The 19,824-nt window shown below is 38.8% G+C and overlaps 1 protein-coding gene and 1 long non-coding RNA gene across 9 annotated transcripts in view; one reads left to right on the plus strand and one right to left on the minus strand.

The window, feature by feature from the left end:
* LOC129120822 (uncharacterized) overlaps positions 1-337 on the plus strand; it is a 30,699-nt gene extending 30,362 nt beyond the window's left edge. For all 4 annotated transcript variants that reach the window (XR_013182121.1, XR_013182119.1, XR_013182118.1 and 1 more), the window contains one exon: positions 156-337. This is a non-coding gene — a long non-coding RNA (uncharacterized LOC129120822). The remainder of the gene's footprint in view (positions 1-155) is intronic.
* Positions 1-19,716, minus strand: part of SLAIN2 (SLAIN motif family member 2) — a 34,399-nt gene extending 14,683 nt beyond the window's left edge. For 2 of the 5 annotated variants that reach the window (XM_054633585.2, XM_054633584.2), the window contains exons 1-5: positions 19,256-19,712; positions 9,752-9,900; positions 4,694-4,858; positions 3,127-3,288; positions 1,578-1,937 (exon numbers count right to left, since the gene is read on the minus strand). In XM_054633585.2, coding sequence (XP_054489560.1) covers positions 1,578-1,937; positions 3,127-3,288; positions 4,694-4,858; positions 9,752-9,900; positions 19,256-19,614 — 1,195 coding nt within the window. In that variant the 5' untranslated portion in view covers positions 19,615-19,712. Of the gene's footprint in view, positions 1-1,577; positions 1,938-3,126; positions 3,289-4,693; positions 4,859-9,751; positions 9,901-19,255 lie in introns of all 5 variants that reach the window. The other 3 variants (XM_077177560.1, XM_077177561.1, XM_077177559.1) reach the window with 2 other exon arrangements.
* Between the last annotated feature and the right edge of the window lie 108 nt (positions 19,717-19,824).

Here is a 19,824-nt window from a genome sequence, read left to right on the forward strand (position 1 = left end):
TTCATCTTTCACATATGACTTGACTTATCTACTCAGCTAATGCTGATACGTCAGGGGCCTTCTAATATTTGTACCACTGTTCACAGAATATATAAAAGATGTCATTAAGTACTTCTCAAGTCTAATGACATTCTGTGTATCTCCAACCCACGCAGAGCTGGGTTGATGACATACTTTGGACAGAAGACTGAAGAGGCCTTGACAGGATGAGTGGCCAACCTGATTCTGCAGAGGGATGCAGGGAAGAAGTAGGTTACAATGCACAAGCACTAAAGGTGAAAACAAAACTAAGTCTTCATTGGCTGAATTATTCCAATAAATGTACTTTCTTCACTTAGCAGTTTGCATTCCTTTGTACTGCACTTGGTACATTGTTGAACCATATCAACCAAATGTCCCTCCAATCATTCTAGACAAATAATATTAAAAAAAAAACCGAAACAAAAGAGCAAACCTGAACAACTTTTTTTGGCTGCTGCTGTATCGACTCTGAATATCCAAGCAACACTCAACTGCACAAAAACCACTGCAAGATAACTCCTTCGAAGTGTTTCAGAAACACATGATCACATACTCTATTTTGATCCCTCTGGTATGTGGGATACGAGCTTTTGGTACCATTCCTCTCATAGGATATTTTTACTGCAGCTCATCTAGCACATATTAAGACTTTCATTTTAAGAAATTAATGGGAAAGGAATTCTCGATTAAGTTACAATATAATTGATTAGCTTTTGTGTTGCACATTTTCCTAGATACCTAAAATTTCCTCAAACCACTATTACTAGTAAGGGGAATTCTTAATATTTAAATGTACATTCTTTCTAAATATAAAATCTTACTTGCTGGATAAAAAATACATTTGTTGAAATGGGAACCTGCTTGCAAAATTTCATCCCAGTAGAAGGAGTTTCTGCTAGATGGCTACTAGGAAAAAGTACATTCAAGAAGAAAAGTTGTATCAGGATTATATTATTTTGTTCTATGCCAATATAGTATAACTCTATTGAATTTACTCCAAACTTTATTTATTACGCAGCAGTTTTCACAGCTTTGAGATATCTAAAATATCCAACAAATGCATGAGTTAAGTACTAATATTTTTAAGACTATGTTCATGATTGAAAAGTGTCAGAGTCCTGTGCAACCAGAAGAAAGCATTCAGCTGGCTCACAGGCTACAGGCATGCATAAATCGCCATGTTACTCTTATCTGACCACAGTTACTTTCCTCTGCATTTTGTTCTGTCATCTGCAAGGCCTAACTCTACTAGTAAATGAGCTTCCCTGCTTCATTTTAGTGCATTTGCCTGCCAAATATAGACCTTGGTCACTATGAAACTCAATTATACTCATTGACTGGATAACATCTAAAATAATATAAGCCTATCAACTCATCTGACTGTAAGGGTGCCCCAGCAGAACTTAAGCTTTGCTTGCGCTGCGTTTTCTTCAGCAATTCAGAGATCAAACCACAATGTTACACAGGCACGTAATTTTAGGACTGCACACTGACAAAACTCCTTTATACAGAAACTACGCAACTACTCGTGTAATGAACTTCAAACAGTTTTTTACCTTCACTTTTGACATTACTAGTCTGCAAGTCTGTAGGATGGCCTTGAAGGGAAAGACGAGGCTGCTGCAAGCGGCTGATCATGGGCTGTGGTGACACTCTGCTGTACTCTATGCTTCGAGCAGGTGATCGGGAGCGAGGCGAGTTTCTTGGGGATTGTTTTGGTGAAGGCCAGGGAGAACTGCGAGGTGATGGTGAGAACCTGCTGACAGCAGGGTGCACTGTGTGATGTGTGCCATCCTCCTCATCTTCTAAGCTCTGTGCATCAAGCTCCTGGTCGCTGAACGTGCCTCGCCGCGTGGAATTGCAGGAGGAGCCAGAACTACGCCGAGACGCTGTGGCTGCGTACTCTTGCCGCAGGCCTGGCAACAACAAGAGCATTGTTTACTTGCTTCCAGCCCACAAATGGTTCCAACTAGAGACTCTGCACACAGATATCTGCACAGTTCTCAAACTCAGATTTGGCTCACCTTAACTCCTTTTATTGGAGGCATTAAATAAATTCCAATCAGTACCAAGAAGTTATTGACCAGCTAATAATGACTTGAATCAGGTGAGCTCATTCCTTTTCCTAGTAAAGCAATCACCAGTATAGGTGTATTGTGTATGTACATGTTCATCTCCTCTCTCAGGCTGCAACTAGCAATGCAGGCTACATCATAATTTTGGTATCAAGTAACATCCTACAACAATTACAGCAGCCACAGTGAAATGTCTCTTGCAATGTGTTAGTGAATCTAACCATAAAAGCAACACTAGAGAAACTGGAGGTGTTAGAGCAGTGATCTCTGAAGTGTGGTGCCCACACCTCTGGGGATATACAAACCAATCCACTGGCATAAAGCAAGAAAATTCTGAACAACTGATATTTTTAAAACAGCATTTATCTTGTCTTTATCTCATACTTTTTTAAATTATATTTTTTGTGTATATTTCTGTATGTTATACATTAGAGTAATACACGTCTATAGTTTATTAAAAAGTACATATATTAGGCATTTGGTTTTAGTTTTTTTCACTGGTAAGGACACACAATAAAATAGTCTGGAGACCACCTAGTTAGACATCTGAGATTATTACCACTGCAAATTCGGAGGGACAAAAATCTCAACTAAAGTTATAATTAAAGACAGACATCTATATAGGCACTTTTCTTAATAATTCTTTGCCATATTGACTTTATATTTCAATTATTTAAATTATGATTTAAGCATTGATGTGAACAAGACTGGATTACATCAGGAAGGCACCAATCTCCTTAGAAGAATGGTGGCAAGCAGTTGTCCATTCAAACAATCATCCTTTTAGCAAATACTGTACCTTACAGAAGTCTTGTCCATTGCTCCTAAAGAAAACTTCTGCACAGCAACTTCCTTTGTTTAGCCTGGAGGCTGAAGTCCTTAACCAGCTTTCTTGGGCAAACTACATTTGTACATCCATAGTAGAAGTTATACTGCTTTTCCATGCTTATTAAACAACTACTACTGCAGTTATTAAAAAAAACCAAAATGCAACAGCGCTATTTGATTTCAGAAAAAAAACCCCACTTACTTTCTTCCTGCATTCGTGCTAAAATTTGCACATCTGTAACATCATTTAACTTGTAATTAGACCCGATAGAGTCTTCATCCATCTCCGACGCACTTAATTCACTGTCCAGAGAAGACTGTGGACTTAGTGGAGGATTTCTATCTCCTGAAATTTTAAGATGACCTATGGAAGGAAAATAAGTAACAGGAATTGCTGTTACTAAAAAAAAAAATTTAAAAAAAAGGCAAGCTGCATTTCCTTTCCTAGTAAAAGCCACCAGTCTGAAGAAATTGCTACTGAGACATTGATCTGACAAACCATTTGACACATTTGATTATTTTATTGCCAACCTAGGCTGAAAATGTAACTTACAAAAGCAGGTCATAGCCATTACCTTCTAAAAATGGGCAAATTTATAAAATCATTGCAATAATCTCAAAACAGACTAGTGGCAAATAATTTGGTCTATCATAGCATGTTACAACTGCTATGAAGTTTGCACAGCTCTACAAAAAAAGCAACTGCATACCTGGTTCCATCTCTGCTTTCATTCTCACCTCTGTATACACCTTGTAAAATGTCAGTTTGGATCTTTATTAACAATAACATTTTTGCTGATCCAATGAATATTGATTCAGTTTAGAATGCTTAAAATAGACTTTATCTGAAAATACTACCTGTTTCACAAACACCTTTGCTAAACTGTAACATGGAAATTATAACAAGGAGAAACTCTCCCTGTTTGCTGCCTTCTGCCTTCCCATTGCCTGTTACATCTCTGTCCCTCAGGCAGACATGTCATTGTAGCACACAATGCAGAGCAGAGCTACCAAGATAAAAACTGGGTAATGGCTCTCATGCAGTGCAGGCTTCTGGAAAAGTCCAGTGAACTAGTGATAGCTGGATTGTCAATGCAACGTTTTTTCATCTTTCCTGTAAGCTAACTTAAATTATATACAATAACACAACAGCCTGACTTCAGAGTAGAGATACGTTCCAGGCACCAATTTTTTTCATGCAAAGAAAGTGTCTACAGAGCAGAATAAAAGCAGAAAACATTGCCAGAAGTTAATGCTTACACTGATGGCTACAAAGGCTCATGGAATGCTTAATTGGAATGTATGCTTCTTCCTTATATTATATTGTTCACATTGCAGAGGTATTGCTGGATACACTGCATACCAAATGTTTCAATTAGTAAACAATAGGATAGTTGAAAAAACTTCACAACTAACCTTTGAACAGCTACTATGGAACTTACACCCCTGTCAATTACAGGGTCAGTTCCAGAAGCCACTTGGAACTCTACAGAATGATCTCAGGTGTTTTGGTCTAACTGCTAATCACGTATATCAGTAATTTTTGGGTCACAGACATCCAAAGAAAACATTTCACATGTTTCTCATGCCAGAGAGTATGCAAAAATCCCTTCCTCAAAAGCTTAAAATGTGTGATGCACACATCCTACAAAATGCTGGAAAGTTCTGGAGTCTTTCTTACTCTAGTTCGATGCAAATGTTGTCTATCTGAGCATATTTGTGAAGGAAGAGGAGGAAGAAAGGAAAAGACCAGACACACAGTGCCTTACCTGAGGTACCAGGAGGTATGAGCTGTTTCACTAAAGCAGATTTCACTGGTGTTGAGGAGGGAGAGTTGAAGCCACTGCTGTAGGGGCTGCCGGTATTTGGACTGTAGGAGCTCGCGTAACTGACCGCACTGAAAGGGCTGCTGTACAAACTCTGTCTCTTGAGAGCTGCAGGATGGAGGGGAAAAGTGATGAATTATACTGAATGAATCAATGAAAAACAAATACAATACTATATTGTGTCTTCAGTGTGATTTAATTAGTATGCAATTCAAGTAGAAAACTTCAGTCACCAGAAAGTTTTTCCACTGCTTTCTTCACCCCTAGGTATAACCATAATGTGAAAGGAGTGGCAGAAGAGGGCAAGACAAGATAGTGACAAGTGTTTTCTTTTCAGAAGTCAGATCTAAGATCACTACAGCTGATGTCTTTGAGATGTCCAGTGTAGGTGCTGGGAAGCAGGAAGGCAGTAATAGCTCAGTTACACTAACACACACCCCATACACAACTACATACAAACCAGAGCACACCAGAAGTCATGTTCTCAGAACTCTCAGACCTGCCTGAATCACGCAATACTTCAACAGTAACTCCAAGATTGGCATCACACAACTAAGCAGTATCACCTACAAAACTCCCCTAAGCATATGCTAAAATCAAAAGCCACTAAGTAAGGCAAACGCTTCTGTATAGATTTATGGGTACCAGAACGTACCAGACTAATTGACTATCAATGGACTATCTCCTACTGTTAAACTTCTGTTCTAATAACTTGGGATTTTTTGACCATAGGCTTCAATCTCATATGCAATATAAGATCTAAATTTGGTACTTTCCTCTGCCATTTGTTGTGAATGTTTCAATGTTGAAGAATTTTCAGATTAATTTTAAACACTGGTGAACATTAACAGTGGTGAACAGTATGACACTGAAATTCCACTGGTTGTCGGGTATATTATTTGTTTAGTTACTTGACTATTTTGTTCAAAAGTTTACATTTTAAATGTAACAGAAAATGGAATTTCAGCTACAGAGATAGTGGGATCCAAAAGATATTTAGACACTTTTGCTACAAATCAGTTCCTTCACTGCTGGAAGTATATTAATGCAGAAATGTATATAAGGACAAATTAAATTGCAAAATGTTAAAAAGAAAAAGCTAGAAAAGCCAACTTGATGTTATGTAAATCCAGATTAGATTTAGTTGCAGCTCACCCAGCTGCTGAAAGTAGCAATTAAAAAATATTGTGTGACATTTCTCTTAGTGAAAAGGGACTTCAATGAGTGCAGTAAGTGTTAGGCTACTGATAGCAGTGGACAGGAAAAAAAAAAGGAAAAGAACCCAAATTTCCTCACTAATAATCATTGTTAATTTGACATTAGAAGCCAAAACAGACTACAGTTGCATGAAATGCTGCTTTCAGCAGCCAAGCCCAGCAAAGATTCAGTTTCTCCCCTTTGCTCTTGGTCACTACATCCTCAGTTGTCCAGTGCAAACACTGGTGGGGCCGCACTATTATCTGACCTACTAAAGTAGATTTAAGTTTAAAAATATATTATTTTAACTGATTTTAACTGTATTGCATCACTTAATCAGTTTTTAAGAGTGCCCCCAAAAAAACATAACATCCAACCTAGCCAATGGCAGAAGACTGAGGCAAAAGCAGCAGAAATTAAAGCTGACTTTGCAGCAAATTCCTAAAATCACATCTCATGTAAAGATCCTTTCTAAACCGGTTAATATTACCAGTGTTTTAGTTAGAATGAAAAGACAGTTAGAGATGAAGGATGAAAGGTTTATATTTCAGCTTTCACTGCAAGTCTTAAACAATATGTGTTAATTTCAGCAAGTTGTGACTTCACTAAATTCTAGCAAGTATTCATGAGGTATTTTCAGTTTATTTTGAGTGTCAGAAGGGAAAACCTCCATTTGATTACAAAGCTCAGTAAACAAAGCCAGTAATTACAACTCACTCTGATCTGGATGATTATGATAAGGCCTTTGATATCAACTTCTAGTATTCACAAAGGAACCCCAAAGCATCTATTCCAATTGAATCTTTGTTCTCATACCAAAAAAAAAAAAAATCTACTTTTCATCTCTTGCCGAAAAAGTCATTAAAAATCCCTAAGATGTAAGTCTGCACAACAGTTCTTTCTTTTGTATTTATTACACAGACAAGTAATTTAAAATATTAACCACACATTAGAAAACAATTCTACTACTGTATAGTCTTCAAAACAGGCTCTTTGTATACATCCATAATGATACAAAGTATTTGATCATACACAGTTTTTTTTTTTTTTTGGATGAAACTTAGCAGGACTGTGCTACATGTAAAAAGTTTGCTCCTGTATGTGGTGAGACTTGATACACACAGTAGTTCTCAAGGTAGCTAATGTGAACCTTCATCAGCACAGTAGATTTTCCAAGACAAAGAAAATCTGGATTCAAATCCATTTTCTGGACCAGAATTCCTAAAGGTTTTCCAATAGGGATTTTCGTGACTCAGGAAGACATTGCTATTTTTACAAATAGAGATATGGTCTTTATTAGGAGTGTCAGACAAAACTAGCAAGACAGATAATCATTTTATAATTAAAATGATCCTAGTATTAAACACTAGCTTACAAAAGATTACACATTAGCTTTCAAAACACCAGAAGGGAGGGCTGATAATCAGCAAGTTTATTTTAACATAAATTTTCTTTTATAAAATACAGAAACAGTATGCAGCATATAATTCCTTTTAGTTATGTTTCTGCTGAAATGGTAATGAATTTCTTTTTTGCTATAGAAAATAGGAAAAATTGAGTACAGAATATATCTAAAGTTCCCTCTAGTCTGAACACACTTCCAACACTGAGCATGACTTGCTCTGCAATGGTAAACCTGACTGCTGACAAGGCATTGTGCATCAGCAACTGCTAGCAGTAGCATGGAGCTGAGAGCTCCATGCTATTCTTCCCTCCTTGATTGTCATGCAATGAAAAATACGATGGAAGAAGAAAATAAGATATACAAGAGGGCATTTGAGACTGAAAAAGAGGAAAAAGATATTAAGATTAGTAAGACCTACCAACAGGAACTAACAATGTAAAAAGAGTAAATGCAAAAGAAGAATCAGAGAGTCAATGCAAAAGAAGCATCAGCAAAGATTCAGGGAAGAAAGTTACAGATGTTGAAAAGCCTTTTCCATGGAGACTGGAACCAGAATCTATGAACTGAACCAGTAGCTAGTAACAGGTTAAGTGATGGGTCCATGAGATACAAGTACTATGCAAAATGCAAGTTACACTACACTCCTGAAGTTTAGAATAGGAAATACACATAAAGTTACAAGAAACACTACTTGTCTTCTCCAGTGGAACTCCCTGCTACCCTTATTGTTAAAGGAGGCTGGTTGCTCTGAAAGATAATTTTCTGTTTTGTTGAAAATTCATTTTTACAGGCAATCTGCTCCAAGCAGCATGTGCCCCATTAGTATTTCCACCAATTATTACTACAAATTGTGTTATTCTTACAAGTATCACTGCCAGAAGCAGATTCACAGATCTAGGGGAAAACAAAAAAAAGAAAACACATCATTGGAATGTTAAAACTTTCAAATGTATCTATTTCACAGAGAAGTTTCCTGCCATTCTGCTTCAGCTGTGAATTTTTAAAGATACCCTGTGGGTAGCAGAATTAGTGGTATTTCCGGAAGACTTCTACTTAATTCTGAAAGAAGTTAAGCCACAAACAGAATTATGTCAATCAACTGCTATCCATTCATAAATACTCAGTAGTATTCAGATTCCCAAACCTGTATCATCCTTCATAAATCCCTGTGATGTGAGTGCTTTTTGCTGTTCACAATCTCAGTCTTTGCCTGTATCTAAGTCATATATCATGTTAACTGTTGAGGTAAATTTTTAATAGACAATTGTCCAGGCAGCATAAAAAAGCACAAGAAATAGGGAAATATTTAGGGTGACTCGTACTGAAGACACTTCCACCACTATGCCCATGATTTTCCTAAGAATAAAGAATGGATTCAAATTTTATTAAGAACAATTTTAGTAGAAACCAGAATAAAGACTGAATTGCTCCAAAAAACAATACAAGGACAGGAAAGAAGTTACAGCCAAATAAATTCAGCACGAAGTTTACATATAACCATGGAAAGGAGGTGGCTGCTGGAACCACTCCTGGAACTGTGTGTTCATACACTCTTACTCAAGTCCAACTATTCTGCTAATTCCTGAAGATAAAAGTTTAACATGTAGCAGCAGCAGACTACAAAAAGAGGCAACAGGAGGAGAATAGCTATTAATAACAAGAAAGTAAGTTTTCTCAGCATAATTTAAAAAAAATATGTTCCAACAAAGAAACAAAACAAAGCAGAAACCAGTGGACAGAGAATTCTAATCAGACCTTCAGCATTTTGCTGCTGGTTTGACACAAAAAAGTCTGGTAATAGAAGGATGGAGAATGCAGACTTTCATTCTCACAGGGTCAAACACTCTCCAGTTTTGAATATAAGCAACTAATTAGTATTAAGGAAGAATCAAACTCTGGATTTTTTTAAAATTTGATGTAACTAGATCTCAAGTTACTGGGGATGTGAGAGAAGAAATCATTATCATCTCCCAAAAGTATTCAAAAACATAACCCTCCATTTCTTTAGATGAAGTAAAATAGATAATCTAGCAGAAAATCAAGTTTCATGCTAACATACTGACAAACACCTAACAATTATGATATCTTAATACAGGCTTCTATTTAAAAAAAAAAAAGATGAGAAAACTTTTTGAGTTAAAACCATTGGCTTTTCCTGAAAACATCAGACCAAACTATGCAGGTATTAAAAAACTCTGAAATCATGATTCATGATCTAATGCCTTTTTTCATTTCATTCATATGAGTAAAATGAGTAGAATTAATTACTTTATAAACCAAAATGAAAGCTTTAGACACAAGTAATTGATAGATATTTTATCTCACAACCATTAGCTAATTTTGATGCTGTTTCAGAATAAATACATACAACCCAGTGGTTTCAGTGTGCACAAACTCACCTGACATTGTTTGCTCCAGCTTGTGGATCAGTGACTTCTTAGCACATTCAACATCAGGACTTGGGTAATCCAATACCTGTCTGCACCAAACTAATGGACTGACACTTTTTTGCAGTGGATTTTTTTTCTTCTTTGGAGATGTATATAACCTGGAAAAGAGAGAAAAAAAAATTATGAGGACAGACAAAATGAGCATAAGATCAGACATGCAACAGAACACCACAGAGTATGCTATTTCTGTTTTTATACTCTATTTACACTATAGTACAATCCCAAAAGATAAAGAAAGCACAGATTTGACCCTAAAATTAACTATTTTGGATAGAGTATAACAGCGATAACATATGGCTACCAAGGATTTCAGACACATTATGGACAATTTCACTGTCCATAATATACATAAACATACAAATGAGGATTAATCTTTTCAGATTCACCTGAAAGAAATAAACCACTATGCAATAGAAAACTCTTGTTTTCTGAAGCAAAGGAAGCAATAAGCATCTTAATAGCCAAGGAGCAGTGCTAAAGTACACAAACACAACTACTGTTTCAGTAGCCTTGAACAATAAACAATTTATGTTTGTTTATTATTTCTATCCTAGTACCTGATCTTTTCACTCTCTTTGAACACAGAACAAAGAAACTATCCCTGTCCTAAGGAGGTATACAGTCAAGCACTAGCAACAAGGAAAAACAGATAATGCACACAGGAGAGTGGAGAGAAACAACAAGATCATATTGTTTTGCCAGATATACTGAAACCTTTGTCTGTCTGCATCTCCACTCACTTATTTTAACATCAACATTCCATGACTGAAGAAAGTAGTAGTCCAGTTTAAAAACTCTAGAAATATAACTGAAAACTTCTCCTCCCTCAAGAAACAGATCAAAGGAAAAGTCATAACCAATCACACACTCACAACAGGGAACTTTAAGCCTTACTTTGAATTAGAACCAAACTTGGAAATGTGGTTCAGCAAAAGACAAAAGTGAATTGCAAGACATAACTCTTAACTAGAGATTATGCATGTGTAGAATCAGCTAAACAAGTGTTTCTTTTAGGGTAATGACAGACTTCATATTCCAAGTGAATATGATTGTATGCCACACAGCGTCACTTAGGAACATCTGACAGTCTAATCAGACAAGTCTCTGTACAAAATACACAGCAAAAGTTGTTCTCTTTATGCAAATGACATTAGCAACACAGAAGTTATTTCCTACAACTTTCTCTCTACAAGATTATCTCATCTCTCCTCTGTAATTCTAGAACTTGAACTGTTTGTGTTATAATAGCTTTTAGAGATTTTTTGTAATTACTACCATTAAGTTCACTTCTTACAAAAGCTTATGTTTATAAAACCACCACTCACTGATCTTTATTAAGAACGAGCTCCAAAACACTCTTCCCTCTAACACTGAAATTAGCAAGCTATGCTTGCAGATCCAGGCAAGAAAATATTTATCAGCTGCCAGGTTTTAAAATAAAAATGAAGTTGTTTGTAACAATCCAAATAAGTCACTGCCACTTACTGTAGTTCAAGGGGTTTATGCTTTGGCCAATATCATGCTGTCTGTCATAACTGCTTTTGTAGAAATGCCTGCAATTGGGCACTCAGCCCAAAAGAAAAGCTAAAAGCTCTTCATGTATTTATAGCCCTGAAGATCCTTGAAAAGGATCACAAGAGTCACTCAATTTTCACAGTTGTGTAAACAATTACACCACTTTCTGTAATTTATAGGACATCTCCATACCATTAAAAGTAATGTTTAACATTTACTATCTCTCTAGCATTTTGAATTTAGTGTCGTTTTAATACTTACCTGTACTCCTTTCTGTCCTAAGGTATGTTTATACAATACAAAGAAGTGTCAGAGGCAACAAGGCCAGACTCACTCCTGGTGCTCTGGATAGTTGGCATGCCTTGCTGTGTTTGAGAATTTCCATGCACATTCAGTTTACAGTAGCAGCCAGTATAAGAGGCAAGAAATTAAAATGCATGTCCTCTTTGAGGACTGGTCTAATCAAAACTCTACCTGATATTTTAAGCTTCAACACATTCTTTTCAGGAATTCCCAATTGTTCCATAAGTAGTTTATTTACTGAAGAAATCCAGGCTCACACAGCTCCCTCCCTCTTTTCCACCTCCCTTTCTAACCAGTATATATTGCATATTCCCCCCACCTCTTCCAACTCCTTTATCAACCTTTGTTTCATAACTTGGACTTCAAGGAAAGACAGAACTTGACAACATACATATTTCATGCAACTCCAACACACACATGTACACTGATGCAGTGACAAAACAGCTCTTTCAGGGCAGTTTCTTGCACATCATGCAATTATCAAGTCTCACTATAAAGCAGTGATCTTAATATTCCACCTGACAAAGAACAGCCAATCTCAAGCCTTGAGACTGACTTAATTCTACTTGCTTTGCCTAACTTGGATTTTACAAAAACCAAAAGGACCAAGGGCAAGGCTAAGAATCAGAGTGATGCCTCTATTACTTCTTCCTCTTTGCCCAACGTCAGAAAAAGAACAGATACATGAAGCACATACAAGTAACTTCACACAGCTAAGTGGTCTTCCTGGTCAAACTGTTTGATCCAAATGATATAGGTCCTCTTTAGCTGAACAACCTTCCAGAAGAGATCCTATTTGTACCTGTCAATGCATTCTACAGCAACACAACAGCACTGACTGGCAGTACAGCAACTTCAAGACAGAAGATTATCAGAATGACTTCATACATCTTTACCCACTGTAAATCAACTCTCTCAAAACAGGAAGTTAAAAATTATTGAGGAAGCTGACAACTTACAGTTGCCATCCATATTACAAATGTTAACACACCAGAAATATATACTCCAATCTCTCCTCAACAGAGTAAAGACTCCACAACTCAGTGACATAAGGTAAAGCAGAACAAAATGGTATATTAAGAGGAGCTCAGGAGCTTTGATCTACTTTGAAACAACACTAAGGAGACCAGACACTATGACTCTGCTGCAGCCATTAATATTTCCTTCCTTTGGCTCTTACAAGTCAACCACACCAGAGCAGCACCAACCCAAGGCTGAAAGCAGCCAGGGGCTCTACTGATTAGTTCCAGGAAGATGCAGACAGAAAAGGGCAGAGCTTTTGCAGGAAGACTGCTGTGACTACAAGCAAATATGATGTCAGCCAAATGGAGCAAGATGCAGCATGTTGCACTGGGACACAGATGAGTCAGAAAAGGCTTTGAAGAAAGAGGACACACCACTGCAGCAGGAGTGGAATATCTGCGTACAGATTACCTCACCTGAGGAACACCTCCCAGTGCATTAAAATACAAGAGGCTAGTTGCCACAGGCATGAAACAAGAAGCCAAAATTCTCACTGGGGAAAAAAAGGAAGCGTCCTTTTGTATCAAAATCCTTCCACTACTCAGTATAAGAGTGAGGGAAAACATACAGATGAACATGAAGTCACAAATCTGAATTAGAAAGAAGATGGCAAGTGGAAGGAATCTGAAGTTAGAGCTCATTTATTTTAGTTACATTAGGTTTAAGCAAAAACTGGAAGTTACAATAAAGGAAATTAAATGGGAGCACGCAAAACATGATGCATGCAAAAGCAAGATTAAAAACCTGAAGACATGATGAGGAGAAAAAACTGAAATCCAAGGATAAATCAATAAGAAATGCCCCTAAAATACAAGAAAGAAACTTCACAGTGAAAAGCTAATGAAAACATATAAATCAGGAGACAATAATACTGGACAGTCTTGGAAACAGATAATTTAGAACACAACAGTGTCAATCTAAGCTATTTTAAGACAATTTAAAAGTTTTAGGAAATCCTATCTGAAGTGGCTTAAGCACGTTAAGACTTAAGACAGATTTTGAATGGACAGGTAGAGATCTGAAAAGCATCTCTGGTTGAAAGAAAAATCAAAAAATTAAGTGACATCCCTGCACTAATGTGGCCCACAGATCTCCTTTCCTTCTCCCCACCCCACAAAATTCCTGTGCCACAGCTGTGGCTGACTAAGATACACATTGCTTAGCCTGCAATTATTCGTTTTCAGCTCTACTTCACAGAATACTTCTAGTTCCGAGAGATTGCACAAACTACAGCAAACTCCAGTCTATGAATATAAACTGCAGAATATGAATACTACAAAGAGCCTTTGACAGTCTCATTAAACCTTCACATTACAGTGGTACATCTCAGTTACATAATGAAATTTTTAAGTAGAATTAAGAATATCCAAGAGGTTGCAAAGTGCAATTTGGAACACAACTACCTTTCTGTGTCCAACAATTAAAGCTAGTTAGCTGTGCCCTGGCTAGTTGCTGGAAATTACTGCCACTATTCATTTCCTCATCTAGAAGAACATGTTTGTGTCGGAAAAGGATCTTGGGAAATGGGAAATGGGCCATCAAAACCACCATCATGTACCTTCTCTAGAACTATCACACAAATTGTACAACTGTCCACTATTTGAGAAGCTTTTCATAAGAAATTTGTTAGTGCATCTGTGCTTAAACATAGTATTGTTCATATTTACACTGAAGAGAAAAAAGTTGAGAAGTTCTGTGTCCTAATAAATGTGTTCCAAAATAAAATTCCATTTAATGACTATGCCTGAGAGCTCTATCAACAACTACAAGTAATAGAAATGTGAACCATGCCTAAACAAGACATGATTATGTAGTAAATTTCAGAAATATCACTAGGACAGTAAAGGAAACCCATATCAAAGATTTCATTATATCTAAATATAAAGCATGTTTAAAAGCAGTAATTATCACTGGTCAGAAATTGAAATAGTTCTTTCTCAGGATTCTTCCTCCAGTCCTCAAATATCTGTTTCACAACAAATATGGATATCTCAAAGACAATAATCAAACTGAATATTATTTAATGTTACCAGTTGTTTTTCATTATAACACTGATGACTTCCGTAACTCTTGCTTTTCCTACATGCTTCTTTTCATATTATCTTCCTAGTTTGTGAAGATGTTATCTGAATTTGGTTAAACCCCAACAACTTTAAATCAAATTGACTTTTTATGTGCCACAAAATGAAAAACCGCAATTCCTCTTTTACTTACACCGTGGAACAGAAATTGATCAGAATCTGTCCTGCTTCCAAAGGGCCCAAACCACATTAATACAATAAAATTTAACAGTTAAACAGGAAATGCTGCAATGCAATTTCAGCAATGGGGTTTCATTCAGGTGGAGCTCTAGCCTAAAATAGTCAAAGTATACTTTACCAGCTCACTATGGCAAACCAGGATTCCAAAACAATGCTGGTGCTCAAGGGACATCCAGCAATACGAGACAGAAGAATCATTACAGACGACAATCGTGTATCTCACACAGGCCCTTGGCCAACTACCGCTAATGGATGGCTAGAATGGAAACTTGCAATGTTATCAACAGGTGCAAATTAGAAATAGCTGCTGAAGAGTGTGAGTATAATAGTAAAAGTATGTGCCTTCCACTTTAACTAGTCAGGATACACAACCAGTCTGAGCTCTTAAAAAACACTGAAACTATTACTTTTAGCTGTTCAGTAAGTAAAAAAAACCCACCAATAATTTAATTTTAAATACATAATAACTGCCTTCTGTTTGTAAATGAGGTCAGTCAACTGTAAGCTATTTTAACCCTACCAAGGAGACTTGATGCTGATATGAAAGCATGGGTGCTAGTTTTTATAGCACTGTCATTTAAAGAGAACAACTGTTCTGAAGTTTGCTGAGCAATTACATGTACAAAATAGATACACAGCAAGCTCTATACTCTTATGCACATGCTGCAAGTAAATTTTGAAGAAAAGTACAGCATGCTTTGCTCACATTTAAAACAAAGCTTCTCAGAGAGCTCAGTTTGGGACCGTGCAACAAGTTACCACAAAGGAAGCTACAGTGGGTTCCCAGCACAGTAACTCATCTAGAGTAATTGCCCACGCGTGCACACTTATCCTGCAATAAACTCAAGACCCAATAAACTCTTTTTAAAAGCAGCATGGCAAGCCACTCTGCACATTGTTATCCAGATAACACATCCACACCCAACCTTACCCAGCAAGTCAGGCAAGGAGGTGCACACCACTTCTCTGAAGATTTCTCCACTCTGGTCACCTCTTCCGCCCTATTGTCTTTTCAATTAATTAGTAAGAAAAGACCTGTTCAGACTGAACTTGAAAAAAATTAAATTTGATGCAATCTGGTTCAAGAACAGCTAAATAGGAACACCCATAGAGTAGATTATGAAAGTTGCTGATAACTGGAGGAAATAATCAGCAGGCCTAAAGCAAAGTCTCCAAGGGTCTGTGTAGAGCTCAGTACAGTGTGCAAGTACAGATGTGCCAATCTGCAACCTTCAGGACCTTATCAGGAAGAAAGTTTCAGCACATTAAACAACTTTCAGAAGCATATAGACAAGAAACTCAATCTAAATGCAATAAAATATTTTTAATAATTTACCACATAATTTGAAGATTGTCTGATGCAAAAATGTTTAAAACGTGAAGTGAATCTGGATTTAAGTAACCACAGAGAAGAAAAACAATCAAGCAAAAATATAAACAATCCCAAAAGTCACTAATACTGTATGGATGTTTTAATAGCTAATGCTGCTATTAAAACAGCAGTGTCAAAGTTCCTTTGCTTGTTTGATAGTTACAGCAGAGAAGTGAAAAAGTAAGGAGAAGGTGCACTTACCTAAATGCATTTTAAAAGCTAAAAATAAGTTTATCAACTCTACAATGTAGATTTAAAGAAACGTGTCACATTCTAGTATCAATTTCAATCACAGTATCAGGTGTTCTGTCTTAAATTCACAGCCACTAATCTCATGTAGGCATTAAATGTAAAACAATTTTAACAATTAAGAAAAACATTTATTCTGCCATGACAAAACTGCAGACAATTTCATAATAGGGTATGAAAATGTCTGTATTACACAAAACAGAAAAGGACAGTGATAACCAGCACCCTTGAACACCTATTACTGCCCACAGCAAGGTCCTTTTGAAATCAAAAGTGAAGACAAATCTTAACTTCTATGTGTAGACAAGCAAAACAGGCAAGGTGAATCAATTTTTTATGAACAAACGATGATTTAAATTTAGTTTGTTTCCACAAGAGGTGTCCTCAGCTGCTAAGAAGTATTTGATTTTGACAGTGTATAATCCCATACTTTAAACAGGACTTTGGGTTAAGCATTAGTGATCCAATCCATTTGAACCTCAAAGAGTTCATATGATACTTAAATTTCATTGAATACATTCACCCTTACAGTTGATTAAATTATTTTATGAATGACCTTCCATAGCCAAGGCCTTAGGAGGAGGATCTTTATGAAACAGTTTAAGGGAAATCCACTTATTCACAGCAACCCCTCCTAAAAGAAACAGGCTTGTTTCTTTTAGATTATTCCATTAGCCCTCTGAAAATGTCAAACTTCATTAAGAGCAAAAACCTCCATTAATCAAATGCATAAATACAAAGGCATCTTACCTTCATAGGAAAATAAAAGGGGTTGGACTATTTAGTGTTTCAACAGTTGAATTAGAAGTTGTTTAGAAATTCCAAGAGCTTGATTTCCATTTTTATTAAGCACTTTGGAACAAAAAAATCATCATTCTAGCCAAACTATGTTTATCATTAATTGCATATTAAACAACAGCAGGAAAACACTTTTTTTAAACAACCACATATCCATATTTTGTGATATGTGTGACAATTCGTAAATTTTTACGATTGCTTCTTTTGTTTCATGCATTTGTGTCTCACTCAGTGTCCTATGCCTGAGACTGAAAATTAGTAGCTAAAACACTTCAGCATTATAGTTGCCAAAATATTAGTAAAGGAATCAAGATGTGCAAAAGACTGCCTATAAGTTTTGCTGCCTTTTGAGCACCAGAACTTGCACAGCAACATGACGGTGCCACAATAATTGGCAGCCAAACACCTGACACCAGCAAGGGCAGTGCTCAGTGAACCATGCAGCTGCCCCGTGAGTGCCCAGAACTGTGTCAACAAAAACACAGCACTAATGCCACCACTGTCACCATACACTCTGTCGGGACGTTCACTTTCACTTAAGAGACTCATTATGTTACCCATGATTTAGAATTAATGTATAAAACAGTAAGATCTGTTGTCACTAGAATTCACGACATTTACAGATTTGGCCATGCCACTCCAAACTTGCAGGGCAAATTTACCAGATTCTATTTCCATCAAGGGCTGTAGGCCCTTGTAGGTTACCAGTCATACAGTGAGAAATAAGAGTAGCTGCCTTGCACAGACTCATCTTCTGAGAAATGATGCCTTGTGTTAATTTAGTGTTGGATGAGAATAAACTTATGCTCTCATACTTCTCCAGTGGATCGGGCTGAATGTCAGGCAAATGATTTCTCCAAGGAAGCGCACACACTGTCTCCTCCCTGAGCAACTAAAACATTGCTCATGCATGGAGTCATTCCAGCATTTTTAAAGGCGTTCCTAACTCTGCAAGACATTTTTGTTTGTTTTGTAAATTTGTCTGCATGTTTGCTTCCAGAGACCTTCGTAGATGGACCCACAATCAGTTCTGTTGCAAGATGGTTTGCATGCCTGTTTAAACAAAAGTTTACACTTTTTGTCATGCTTCCCTTGCATTTCTCTGTTGACATGCTGCTGACACGGTGCTCCTCCCCACTATTTCTCCTGCAGCTCTGAGGCTGCCCCTCAACAACTGTCACAGGAAACTTCAAACCGACAGCTGGAGACAGTGTCATGTTTGGAGAGAGCCAAGTCTTCTCGATTCTCAGTGGAAGCTCAATCAAGTGTTAATAATGACAAGGCACACAGCCACCTGCAGCTGTTTCTGCTGGAGCAGCAGGGTAAGCAGTCCATTTATAACGAGGAACCACCTAAGGGAAACCGTGATCCTACATCATTAGCAATAAATTAGAACGCCTAAGGGTAACACGTTTATGAGATGAAAAAGTGCTACATTTGCTGCCTTTACAGCTGAAAGAAACCGAGGCATTAAAGGTGCCCGATGCATGTCTGAAGTGTAACAGTACCTGTGGGCCAATTCTAATACGCAGAAATTTCCCACAAGTTTCTCAATGCCTCTCCACCGCCTGCACTCCCGAAAACACTGATGGCTCATTCTGCGGCAGCACCGGAGCCCGCTCGGTGTCCGAGTACCCCCAAGTAACGCTCCCCTCGCGGCCGAGCAGCGAGCAGGGCAGAGCCGCGGCCTCCAGGGAGCTTCACCGCCGTTTGCAGAAAGCGAACACCCTTCCCCGGCAGGCGTCTAGTCCAGCTCACTAAGCCCTTCACCCAGCCCAGAGGGCGAGGCTGCCTCCGCACACAAAGCCCCGAGACCCCCTCCGACATCAGGCACACGCCTGGAAACTGCCCCTTCCCCCAGGCACGGCGGAGCCTTGCCCGCCTCCTCACCTACCCGCCCCCGCCCCATCCCCACCCCGGCCGCCTCCTCACCAGCCGGTCTCGTCCTCATCGCAGCCGGCCAGCCGCTCCAGCTCCTCCGGCCTGAGCACCGCCGCGTCGTCCAGGAGGCCATTGCCGCCGCTGCCCCCATCGCCACCGCCGGGCTCCTCGGGGAGCGAGCGCCGGGCGACGGCCCTAGGGCTGAGACAGCGGCCGTCGGGCGACGGGGAGACGGCGGGGGGCGGCGAGGAGGGCCCGGCGCTCGGCAGGCGCTTGGGGCTGGCGGGGGCGGCGGGCAGGGCGCCGTGGCGGCTGCGAAGCTGTTCATTCTGCTTCTCTAGCTTCTTCACCAGCTCCTGCAGCTTCCGCACCTCCGCGTCCGCGTTCACGCCCGAGCCTACATCCTCCATGGCGGCCGCCGGCAGAGCGGCGGCTGCGCGGGGAGAGGCGGCCGTGCCGCCCCGTCTACGCGGCCCGGCGGCCGGCGCCGGGGCAGGGCCGGGGCGGGGCGCAGGACGCACATCCGCCGCCGCCATGTCACCGCCTCCGCCGCTGCCGCCGGAACCGCCGGCCCTCGCGCCGCCTTCTCTCTGGGCGGGCCGGAACGGCACGGAACGGAA

This window comes from Agelaius phoeniceus, chromosome 4, assembly GCF_051311805.1.
Source record: "Agelaius phoeniceus isolate bAgePho1 chromosome 4, bAgePho1.hap1, whole genome shotgun sequence".
Lineage (NCBI taxonomy): Eukaryota > Metazoa > Chordata > Aves > Passeriformes > Icteridae > Agelaius > Agelaius phoeniceus.